This window comes from Monodelphis domestica, chromosome 2, assembly GCF_027887165.1.
Source record: "Monodelphis domestica isolate mMonDom1 chromosome 2, mMonDom1.pri, whole genome shotgun sequence".
Classification (NCBI taxonomy): domain Eukaryota; kingdom Metazoa; phylum Chordata; class Mammalia; order Didelphimorphia; family Didelphidae; genus Monodelphis; species Monodelphis domestica.
Window position 1 is genome coordinate 470,597,846 of NC_077228.1, and position 12,687 is coordinate 470,610,532.

The following is a 12,687-nucleotide window of genomic DNA, read 5'->3' on the forward strand; positions in this document are numbered from 1 at the left end:
TCCCATTATTCCTTCAAGACACAAAGAAGGACCACCATCTACATGACATCTTGATTCCCCAAAATGTTATTGCTTTCCCTCTCCAGAAACTATGTATTTAAGTACTTTGTATTTACTCCTTTTGTTTGTATTACATACATTTTTATATTTATATTGTGTGTCTTTATACTTGCTGGCTTCCCCTTAAAATATAAGCTTCTTGAGATTGTGGATTGCTTCAGTCATTTGATTTTATAATTCCATTGCCTAGCAGAGTTTCGGGCACTTAACAGATGTTAAGCTTTTTGTGTTAAAAATATTAAAAATCATTTAATCTGGTCTTTGAAAAGTGAGGGGAAAGAAGACTTTTACTATGGCATCCTGGTGCTATTGCCTTTAAAAGTCTATTCAGCAATCTCCTCATTACCAAAAAAATAAGAGAAAGTGATCTTATTAAAATGAAAACAAATATGTTTGCCATGTGCAAGATGATCTCTGCTTTAACTTGGAGCAGTCCACAAAGAAAGCACAGAAATGCAGATTCTTTGCTTTGTTTCTCTAAGGTGATCTCCTAAAGAAGGAAATGAGGAAAATCTCTCTTTATCCAAAGAAAATAACACAAAGTACTAAGAGTAAAACCATTTGTCCCCTCCCAAGAGAATGGCACTTCTGTGTTCCAATCACCCAATCTGCATAATTGTTTTCCAGGCATTACAATTGTATTGTCTAGTCATTCTCCTCCTGAGCAACAGGAAACACCAATACTACATACACCCATGGGGTCAGAAAATAGGCCAGCTTTTCTTTGCTTTTCAGAATTCACCTCACCAAGTATTTGAGGGTTACTTGTATTAATTTATCCAGTTCTTTAGCTCATCTTGAAAGATTTTCTGATCAAATTAAGCATGACTTTTTTTACCTCAAAAACTTCTTCATCCAAAATCCTTGTTCCAAAAACTGTGATCCCATTGGTGTCAACAACTGCTTTGTCACTTCTCTGGAGAGGTTTAGTTGTTTTCTTCTTGCAGTCAACAATCATAGTCACAGTTTTTTTCTCCACACTGATAGCAATCCGATGCCACCTTGAAAAGGAGTACAATTCTTTTATGAGCTTTAAAGATATTGGTTGCAAAGCTGTTCATTTGGAAATTACAAATAACTGAGCTTGACCCATTCTAAATTATACAGAATTAAAATGCATTAAAAAAGAAGCTTTATCTCTCAAATAGACCAGCATAGATATTTGCTGAGTACCCCTAAATGATGCTTATTTTCCAACTTTCTGGAAAAGGAATGCTGTGCACCTGCCAATAGACCCTACTGACCACAACTAAATTATTATGCTGCCCTTTCCATTTGGTGCTAGGCAATCTGAAGGGCAGGAGAGAAATGTCAAGTTATTCAGGAGCCTTAACTGTCTAGGTTTTTAAATCACTGTCAATCTTTTGCTTTATTCTGCATTGAAGAGGCAAAGGCTGAATCTCATTCTGCTCAAATGAGGGAGGTTGATAGAGACTGAGTTGGAATCCCCGGTAAGTAATAGGTTCTATATACTTAAATGCTTGCACAGAAAGTGAATTTCCACTTATTAAGGGAGGAAATTCCATAACCAAGATCCCTAGAGGGTGACTATGGAAGGATATGTCATTTAATTGAATAATTTATTCCTTTGGGAGCAACCAAATGTAATTCTTAAAGACAGTTTGATCCCACCTTTATTCCATATTTTTTTCTGAGTGTGTTCTTGCTTCATTTTTCCAGTTTAATTTCAAAACAGTAATAGATCACTATTGGACTACTGTGGGAAGGCTCCAAGTTAAAGACACAATAACTTTCCTTCTTTCCAGAACTGGCAAGAAGTGGGAACACTAAAGAAGCAGCATATTCAACCCATGTGTGGAGAGAGAGATTCAAATCACCCTGCAGCTACTGGCTCCAGCTAATTCAGAGAAGGTGATGACAGACTTGGGGGGGTGGAGACATGTCCAACCCATTTGGAAACATACATACCCTAACTGTACAGAATAATGATGAATTTTTATTAAGAATATCTGGTACTAATAGAAACCATGTGAGTGAAGCTGCTCACTTGGATTTTTTTTTTAATGCCACTAGCCCTCTGGTTGAAACTTTATATTTTTCCATGGGAAAGGTGTTTGATTGATATTCCAGAAGTATCTAGGATTTGATCCATGAAATAAGCACAGAAGAATTAAGAGACAGATATAAGGCTTGGCTCACGTGACCTAGGCTGACTGCTGCCAAAAGCAAAGTATATTTCCATAGACAGTCTCTGACTTCTCCAATGGCATACTCCAGTGAGTAGCCTATTTCTTTATACCTGTCTATATACTTTCAGATTCTAACTTATATCAGAGCAATTTATGGACTTGTCTTCTTATCACCAGAAGTCTGACTATGACATTACGGTTATTTTTTCTGCCAATGCTAGTTATGACGATACCTGCTCTCTGTACTGGGGAAAGGATTACTCACGTCAATGAAATTATGGAAACCTGTGATACTTAAGTGAACAAATCATATCTAGTTCATTAGAATGAAAGTTAACTGCAAGCAGGAACATCATCCAATTTTTCTTTGTGTTCCCTGAAACAAAGTTTTTTGAGTATAGTAGAGATTATGTAAGTATTTGTGAATGAATGAATTTATTCTGAATTATGGTAGAAGTTTGCTTAGCTTGGTCTGAATGATATATAGAGGTTCAAATACCCAGAGTACAACTAAAATGTATGTTTTTTTCTTTTCTGAAAAAAATGTGTTGATATGTTCCTATTATTTATACTACCACTTATGTTGAATAGAAAATACTAACAATTTCATATTTTAGGAATAACTTTAGCTTTCTTTAAAGTGAATTAGGATAAACTCTAAGAATTTTAAGTTAATCAATGAATTAAAATAATAGTGAAATTTAATAAGTATGATATAAAATATATAAAGACTTAATAGTAATACTTGTAATTATAAATATGAGCTCATTTTTCACTATCTTCATGTGATTTCAGAATGATGGCATTTAATTATTTATTAAAATGCATTTAGATTAATATTCTTTTGCTTAAAAGAATTATTATCATGAACAAAGTTATTAGTAAATTTTGAGTACTATTTCAAAATGAATGACAATTTTCTGTGATATTTAAAGATGTTAACATTGATTTAGCTATCTCACACATGTTATTTGTTGCATCTTGGGGGGAGAAATATAAGTATATTCACATGTTAAAGATAGAGATTAAATTGTTCTTAATATTCATAGTGAACAAATCATAACTGTCAAAACTATGACTCATACATATATTTTTAGCTTTATAATGATGACTTGCTGTTTCTTTAAACTTTAATCCTTGATAAACCCAGCACCTAGCATAGGACATGACATGTAATATTTGCTTTTTGATTAGTTGCTTGATCCATGATTTTCTTGGCTAAATACAAGACTACAAACATCAACACAAGGAGATAATCTCTGGGATTATGCTTCTTTAATACATGGCATTTTCCTTCCTATTGCTATTACTCCAATTTGTGGCCTTCCCACTTCTTGCTCTGGGAACTACCATACACACATTAACACTAACATTGCCTCTAGAAAGAGCTTGCCAATTATATGAGCTATAGAGTTCCACTGTGACTTCCCAGATGAAGACAGTCTTCCTTGGTCTCCCACTCTCATATATTTTCTATATTTGCATATTCAAATTTAATATTATTTTTTATCCCCAGTACTCAGTATAGTGTTTTGTACAATGAAAGTGTCTAATATTTTTCAAAATTTATTCAATTTATTCAACAAGTCTTACAATTTTATATGAGACACCCAGATACAGAAAAAATATTTTTGCCTTTTATTACTTTACTCATGGCCATATACTGTGGGGGACATATTAGTCAATACATATATATCAATGTTTAAACATTAATATAGACAACAAGTCAATATAGAACAAAATTATTTTGTTTCCTATAAGATTCAAAATCAAATATAAAGAATTTCTTTGAAGGTAATGAATTTCATCTAATTATTTCTTTCCTTCTCAAATTTAAAAATCATTTAAGCTTACCAATTATTTTAATGAAGTTACCAAGAATATATTAATCACCTCTTGTGTCCAAGCACTGTGCTTAGTCCTATTAAATATAATATATATAGCTGTGTTTATAGTACTTACTTCCCATCAGCAATGTTGACCGTTCTGAAAAGAGGGTAGTCTTCTGGGGCTGGTTTTCCATGTTGATCTTCATAGAGGAAGACGGGAGACCTTCCAACCTCCACACCAATTTGCTGAATACCCTGCTCATTATAGATGGAAAAAAGGAAGGATTGTATTCCTTTTTTGGGCTTTACTGTGAATAATATTGAAAAATCTTGAGGAAATGTTCCACCTGATAAGAAAAGGGAGAAAAGAACAATTTTTAATAGAAAATTTTATCTAAGGAAAATTGAAAAGTATTTGTACTCTCCAGTATTCTCAGATTCTTAACTATAATTGACTTTATAAATGCCCAAGCTCAAAGAAATGACAGTGAGATATATATGTATATATATATATATACATTATATATGTTACATTATTAATCAAAAATATTATTTATATCTTATTTCCTATAAAATCACATTCTATTCAGAGATGAAACTTCAAATCATTTCTTTAAGAAAAATAAAAATGAAGTTAAACTGAAGATCTAACTGAGAGACTATATCACAGTGTTAGAAAAAGTTTGATACATAGTAAAAATTCCAGTTATTCAGGGTCAACTGATCACTTCAAAGTTATTTTTGTTTTCCCCTTTATTTTGGGAAAGCTCAAGCAATTAATGCCACAAAGTGGAATGTGATGAGATTTAGTGCTCTTAATTTATTTTTTGACATTCTTTGAAAAATGAACTGAAATGAAAATACTATATTTTAAAATCCCTTTCTCTTTCTTGAATGACTAAATAAAGCATTGATATAACACTATGTGCTAGGCTGGGAATGCAAATATAAGTTTGTAGGACAGTGGCTGTTGTAAAGCAATTCATTTTCTTTTTTTAATAAAAAGAAAACAACAAAAAAAGCTATCTTACCTTCCATCTTAGAATCAATACTAAGTATTGATTGCAAGGCAAAAGAGTAGTAAGAGCTAGGTGAATAGGCTTAAATGACTTGCCCAGGATCACATTGCTATGAAGTGTCTGGGGCTGGATTTGAACCCAGAATCTCCCATCTCTAGGTCTTGCTCCCTATCCACTGAGCCACTTAGCTCCTCCCAGAAGATAACTTCAAATAGGGAGAGAGACAACATATTTGGAGAAGTCTTGGGAAGGGAAGGTTGTTAGTTTGTTTTAATCCAGAAAGTCAAGAAGATGATGAATGGTCATAAGGCAACTGATTTGGAATGTCCTTTCTAGGAAAGGCAGTATTGGTGTGATAACTGTTCCCACATATAAGAGTTGGAAAACCAGGGAATGGGGAGCAAGAGAAAGGGCAGGTTCCTGGCAGAATAATGGCCTAGGAATGGTTATGGACCATCAGTTTGCATCTAAGTAGGATTAGATAGGGTAAACCTCTCACTAATGAAAAGATCAAGGTCTTGGGATAAGAGAGGGAATGTTGCTCAAGTTAGTAATGGAGACTTAACAAATAGCTGTTGTTTCTTTGTTTCTTAATTTTGTTGTGGTGATAGGAAGTGCTGATAAAATATTAGCCTCTGAATCTTTATATTACATAGATTTTAAAATTTATTCATGGATACCTAAGCATTGTTCACTTACTTTGATTTTATGGGGAATAGAAGAAAAATATTCCTATATACAAATGTTCCTACATCATATTAGTAACTTTCAGAGGTATAACCAGCCAATCAGAAAAAAATGAAACTGAACTCCACCCCATAATATGCCATTTCATATTGATATTTCATATATTTTCCATATCACTCAGTTTTACAGTTTTACATATAGAAAGGCAATGATTCTCTTTCCTTATCTTTGTTATAGGGATCTGGTGGGTTATAATTTTATATGTTTTTTTCCTATATCCCAACTTAAACATTCCTAGTAAAATCCAAAAATAGTATTCTTTAAAAAATTCTTGGAAAAACCATTTGATTGTGGGGAGAAGGTACAATATTTGGAATCAAGAGAAACATGTCCTGCATCTGACACATATTGACACAAGTGACAAAGTAAGGCTCATCACTCCTTCAAGTCTCAGTTTTCCCAGCTGAAAAACAGGGATAATAATTTTGGTAACTAGTTTGCCAGAGTTCTGTGAAAATCACAGGATCATAGATTTAGAGGCAGTAGGGGCTTTAGAAGCCATTAATTCAATTCCTCTTATTTTACAGAAGAGGATACTAAAGCACAGAGAAGTAAATGACTCATTCATGATCAAACAGTTAGTCAGTAACAGAAGCAAGTTTTTAGCCCAGGGCTCCTAAACTCTAAGTTCACCTAATCACACAATAATGTCCCTGTAAATGAGATCAAAAGAGATAATGTCATTCAACATTTTGAAAATCTGGAAATACTATATAAATGGCAATCATTGCTATTTTCCAAAGCACCATATTCTTTTTTTAACTCATGTTGATATTCCTAATCAAGAATATTTAGACTAATTATAACACACAGTTTGGCATAAGAAAAGCCATATTGCTTCACATAAGAGTATATATTAAGCCAGAGGTATTTTGAAGACCATGATGGCTTCTTATGCCATCATTATTAAGGACCTATGGAAAATCCCCAGATCCCCTTAATAAACCTTTTAAATCGATCAAGCATGAATTTAGCTAAACTTTCCTGCAGTACATTTATGTTTTAGGCTCTATTACATCATCACATGGAATCCTTTTCATTTATTATTATGCATATAGTATTTCCTTTTGTTGGTTCTAAAGGTCCTTCCAAAGTTTTAATGTAATGTCCTGTGGTACAAATCCATTGGCTTACCACGTTTGGAAGTGATACCCACTACCTTATTGTGCCAAAAGCCTCCTTTGGAACTCTTTCTGGGTAAACACCATGTTGGTAATCCCCGAGTACATTGGCAAAATAGCAGTTTGCAATTATAGCACACATTTGGGCTAACATTCAAAAATTTCAGTTAAGTATTTTTAAAATTTGAGGGTAGAGGCTACTGTATTATAATTGACATTCTATCTTGCCAATAAATTATAGAACATTGGAGGTAGTATAATATAAAGAAAAGAAATAAAAAATAAAGGAAGGGGGTTCAAATCCTGGCTAGGTCATATAAGAAAAAGAATAAGAACCTTTAAGAATATAAGCAAATCATTTCACAACTCTGGATCCAAGTTTGAGGTCACTGGACAAGATGATGTTGAAGGTCCCTTTTATGTCTAAACCTATAATACTTTGATCATTACTAGATTCAGAGTATAATATAGTATTGGTGCACTGTTTTTTAAAGCAGGTACTTGTAGTTGTGTTTCCAAGGATACTGACAGAAAAACCACCCATGATTCCATTAAGGCCAAAGCTAAATCCCCTTCACTTCACACCTAGCTTGTTCTCTTACTTAAAATCTTTCAATTTCTTTTCCTTATTTAAGTGCCCGTGCCTGACTTTCAAGTTCTTCTATGACTTTGCTTACTCAATTTAGTCTGACTACTCTTCAACAACACACCCTTTTTGCCATAGTGAGGTAAATCTCCTTACTGTCTAATAAATATTATATATTCATTAATACTTGCATTCTTTCTCTCAGATCATTTCCCCTTCCCTGAATCCTTCACTTTCCCTTCTATCAAAATAAATTTTTCTCATTCTACAAGACCCACTTTGAGTCCCACTTGGAATAGTAAATGATACTTAATTAGAAATAAATAGCAAAGAAATAGATTTCAGCTAGTTCTAAGGGGAAAATTTCCTACAAGTAGACCTACTGACAAGGCTAAGGAAGTCTGTGGATAGAACAAAGTACTAAGAGACGTTGTTGGATTTTTTTTTACCCATTAGCCATTTGAGGTATAGAAATAGTGTACCTTAGAACAGTAGCCATACCTATAGCCATGACCTGCCTCCAACATCCAGGAGAACAATCCTGATAGGAACCCAGCCTCCAGTAGTCCATGACTTCTCAGAAACTAAAGCTACTATTGTTTGAGAAAAAGTTCTTAACACCAAAGCTCTTTTCTCTGTCAAAGGTTCAATGTAAGAAATTGATTTTTTTTCAATTGAAATGATGCCAAAGAAAACGCACTTATACACTCAGTGGCTTTGTTTCCCCTGATACTCCAGCCAAAGTTAATCCAGCCAACCATCTCAATCAGGAGGTCTTACCCTTTGCTCTGCTTCCAAGGCCTGTGGAACACAAATATTTAAGACCAGGACCCAGACCTTACATCCTAAGGACCATCAGTCAGTGTTATATCTGCTCTACCACTCTGTCTTCAAGATTACTAGACCCTGACATCTTTCCTGCTTTACATTCCAAGATATACCTTTGTATCCATCCTGAAGTTGGACTTCTGACATGATCTCTATTCCCCTGTGAGAATGTGAGCTCTGAGAGAGTGGGGACTGGCTTACTCTCCATTTGTATCCATAGTAATTAACATAGGGATTGGCATATAGTAAGTACATAATGCTTCCTCATTCATTCATCCTTTTCTTCCTTAATTTAATCACTTCCTTTACCCCAAATCCCAAAGGAAAAAAGCATTTATATGTTATCTACTATGTGCAAGACACTATGTTGAATGCTTTCTTAAAATGTCATCTCATTCATTCCTTACAGTACTTCTGAGAAGTGGGTGTTATAACCTCCATTTTGCAGTTAAGGAAACTGAGGCAGATGGAGGTTAAGTGACTTGCCTAGAGTCACACAATTAGTACATATCTAAGATCATATTTGAACTCAAGTCTTCCTGATTCCAGGATCAGTAATCTATCCAGTAGCATTAAGCCATAAGGGTGCTATTCCAAAAATTACTATTATTATTACCAATTAAGAAACTGAATTTTTTAGAGATAAAGTAATTGAGTCCCAGCTAATAAATTGGATAAACAGGATTCACTTTTAGGTCTTGGTCCCTGTGCTCCCTTCACTGGATTATTTAATTTCACTAAATCACAAAAGTCTTTCATGACCATTCTAGGTCTCATTGATGTTTCTCTCCTTTCAACTGCTAAAACACACCATTTTTTATCAAATAGTCATCCTTACAATGGCTGGGGTACTTTTTCTGCCAGTGAAAATTATGATACATCTATACCTTAAGAGATGATCTTTGTGGTTGAAAAGTGTCATTCTACAGCCAACTTCTCTGATCATAGCTAAATTCATACATACTAAGCCAACAGATTTCTAGGGTGAGAATGGATCTGTCAAAAGTTTGATCCTTGAAGTCTTTCCAGTTTGGTAGGAACTACCACAGCTTGCACTGTACTAACTTAAACTTCAGAATCTCTGAGTCATCTCGAGACCACAATAATATACAGGAGTAAAGCATTAGTTAACATGCTCTGTCACTGTGTGCATGGACAATGAATACTCTTTAGCTGATTGGTTGAATAATTGTATCATAACCACACATGTTCTCCCTCAGTCATCTCATGGCTGACAGATTGTATTTGAAGCTCTTTGGCTACTGTTATAAGTACAATTAAGGTAACTGGCTAGAAGCATGGCCAAAATCATGATCATAGCCTCATTAGATGATCATAGCCTCATTAGAGTCATATTTAATTATCCAATCAATCTATCAATATTTTAAATCAAATGAAGTACAGAATTCCAGAAATTATAGGAATGATCTCACAGTCAGGATGTATTGAAAGGTACGATATTCAAGAAGAATATCGGTATTAAAATAATGGCAATTAATTCTTATTATGATTAAAAGGGAGTGGGGAATCTAAAAAAAATTAAGGCTATACAGTGGGTAGGAGATGGAATGCAGTATTTGAGAAACCTCAAATTAGTCAATTGAACTGGACCAATTCCATTCAACAAAACATAATTTAAACTCCTATTATGCACTAAGAACTGATTTATGCAATGAGGACAACAAAAGAAAAAAACTGAAAGCAGTCTAGGCAATCTGTATACTGATATGTAACTGTATCATAATTTGGAGAGAAATGAAGAACAGAATTAGGAAAGACTTTCTTCAAAAGATGGTCCCTGAGACTCTAAAAAGCAATTATCAAGAAATAAAATCAAGGAATAGGGAAATAACCTGTATAAAAGCAGAGAGATAGGATTTGGAATGTTGATGAAAAAATTATAGAAGTTGCTGAAAAATGAAAAATATCTGCTCTTTGGGACATTGCTGGGATAGGGAGAACATATAATCCACATTTTTTAACTCCTTCAACTCTCAAAAGATACCTCTGAGATCACATTCAGTACTTGCCAAGGATACTATTCTTTTTTTTTTTAAGGATGCATTCTTTCTCCATTTTCAACACATCCATGATTTCAAATCTGGTAACCCTCTGACATATGTACTTCCCCCAAAAAAGGCTTCCTAATCCCATGTTCTATGTTCCTGAAAGAAAACATAATAGCAAAGCAGTTCTTACAGCTCAAAGTCATGACTCAATTGAAACCACCATTCTAGGTTCCCCATATTTACCTCTCTGATCCAATCTGGGTTTTAGCCCTTGTATCCACAACTAGGTTTACACTTTTCAAAAACCTCTCGTCCTATTTTCTAAGGGTGTAGAGAATCCTCTCAACCTCTATTATTTCCCATAAGTCATGACCAAGTTAATGACTTTTTCTAAAGTCTTGGGGTGGCGGTCCCATCAAAACTGTGATGGTTTTTCATGGGAAAGTCAGAAATTTTTTAGATGGTATATAGGACACAGAGATAATGTGGGACTTGGAATTTCTTGCTCCCAGTGTTCCTCAGAGACTGCAGAGTTCCATCTGAGGTTGCCATACATCTGCAATGAATCCCTTCATTCACATCTTTCTCACAAGAATACAATTCTGTTTTCTGTAACACTTCTTACTTCAACCCCTGCCCCCTGCCAGGAGACAAGGGTCCAACTTACTCCCAGAGAATGGTATAAATATACTTTAACTCATGTTAGAATAAAAAATATCTCAAGCTATATTCGTGGGCAAGATGGAGAGATGTTGGTTGATACTAGTACAGTTGGGTGGACTGGTTGAAAGTCCAGACCCAAAGAATAGTTATGAATTACTCATGTCATCAAGATCAAAAATCTCAAGAGTTCCCCTAGAATCTGTCTTTGACAAGGTATTTTAATATAATTTAGTCATGATTAATGTAAGATTAAGGTTCATCCCAACCATAATTAATATAATTACAATGTATTGGTTATTAAAATGGTCATCAATAATTGTTTTAAACTTCTGAATAAGGTAGTTGATACCTTGTGATTTTGTTATGAGGTATAAACTATTTAACTCTTTAATTCATTTCAAGAATGAAATAAGTGACTTGATCTAAGAGGCAGCTAGGTAGTGGATAGTGTCCCAGGTCTGGAGTCAGAAAGATTGATATTGTTGAGTGCAAATCTGGATTCAAAAATTTACTAGTTGTGTTATATAACCCAATTTGCCTCAGTTTCTTAACCTGAAAAATAATCTGGAAAAGAAAGTGTCAAACCACTCCAGTATCTTTACCAAGAAAACCTCAGATGAGGTCATGAAGAATCACACATTCCTGAAAAATTACTGACAACTTGTTATAAAATAAGGTAAATCCTAAAAATATTAAGTAGAACCTGGCTCACTCAAAGTTCAGGAATTAAGTGGTTGAGTCAGAGACTTGTACCTGGCAATAGAAGGCAATGTGGGATGAGCAGGAAGGACTGTTATTATACTTGCAGTACTATTTATTGGAAGTTGAGAAAGTAACCCTGGAAGAAGTTCTGCACTTTAATAATGTCATAGATTTCATACTTGTCAAATTTGCAGAGGATAAATGAGGAAAGAATGGTTAACATAACTAATGACAAAAAATATTGATATACTAGGATATTAAGCTGAATCTAATAAGATGAATTTTAATATAGATAAAATCTGATTAGATTATATTTAAAAATTAAATTTATGAATATAAAATGATAGAAAACCAAGGCTGATATTGTCAGTTTTGTTTTGTTTTCTGGAAAATAGCTAACATATTTACTGGGCTGCTAGTTTAGGAATAATGAACAGTGTGCTAAGGTAGACAATCTTTGTAAGCACAAAGCAAAATATCTTCCAGAATTAAGGAGGTGATAGTCTCATTGTACTTTTCCTTAATCAGATCACTTTTCAAGGATTATGTTTCTTTATTTCAGTACATTTTAGTAAAAGAAATATTGGGAAGCTAGAATCAATCCAGAGGAGGACAGATAAAGGGTACTCTTTCTCATTGTTGTGCTATTTAAGGGTCGATTAAAGGAATTAAGAATGTTTAGCCTAGATAAGCTAAAACTCAGAGAAATATCTCTCTATAAGTTCTAGAAGGTCTATCAAATGGAAAATAAATTAAACATTTTTCTTCCTGAACACCAGAGATTAGAACTAAGGGTTGTGGGTGGGCTAAGAAAATCAAATCGATAAAGAAAAAAACAACTTCCTAAGTTAGAGCTATTTAAAAGGAAGATGAACTGCTTCAAGAAGGCAGTTGAGTCCTTGTCACTGTGGGTCATCATGAAAAAAAACACAGGACATCATTTATTGGTTATGCTATAGAATGAATCCCTAAA

General features: G+C 34.0%; 1 protein-coding gene across 2 annotated transcripts in view; it reads right to left on the reverse strand.

Moving 5' to 3' along the window:
* COL11A1 (collagen type XI alpha 1 chain) overlaps positions 1-12,687 on the reverse strand; it is a 298,622-nt gene that overhangs the window by 247,126 nt on the left and 38,809 nt on the right. For both annotated transcript variants that reach the window (XM_001372197.4, XM_001372220.4), the window contains exons 3-4: positions 4,173-4,386; positions 899-1,061 (exon numbers count right to left, since the gene is read on the reverse strand). In XM_001372197.4, coding sequence (XP_001372234.1) covers positions 899-1,061; positions 4,173-4,386 — 377 coding nt within the window. The remainder of the gene's footprint in view (positions 1-898; positions 1,062-4,172; positions 4,387-12,687) is intronic.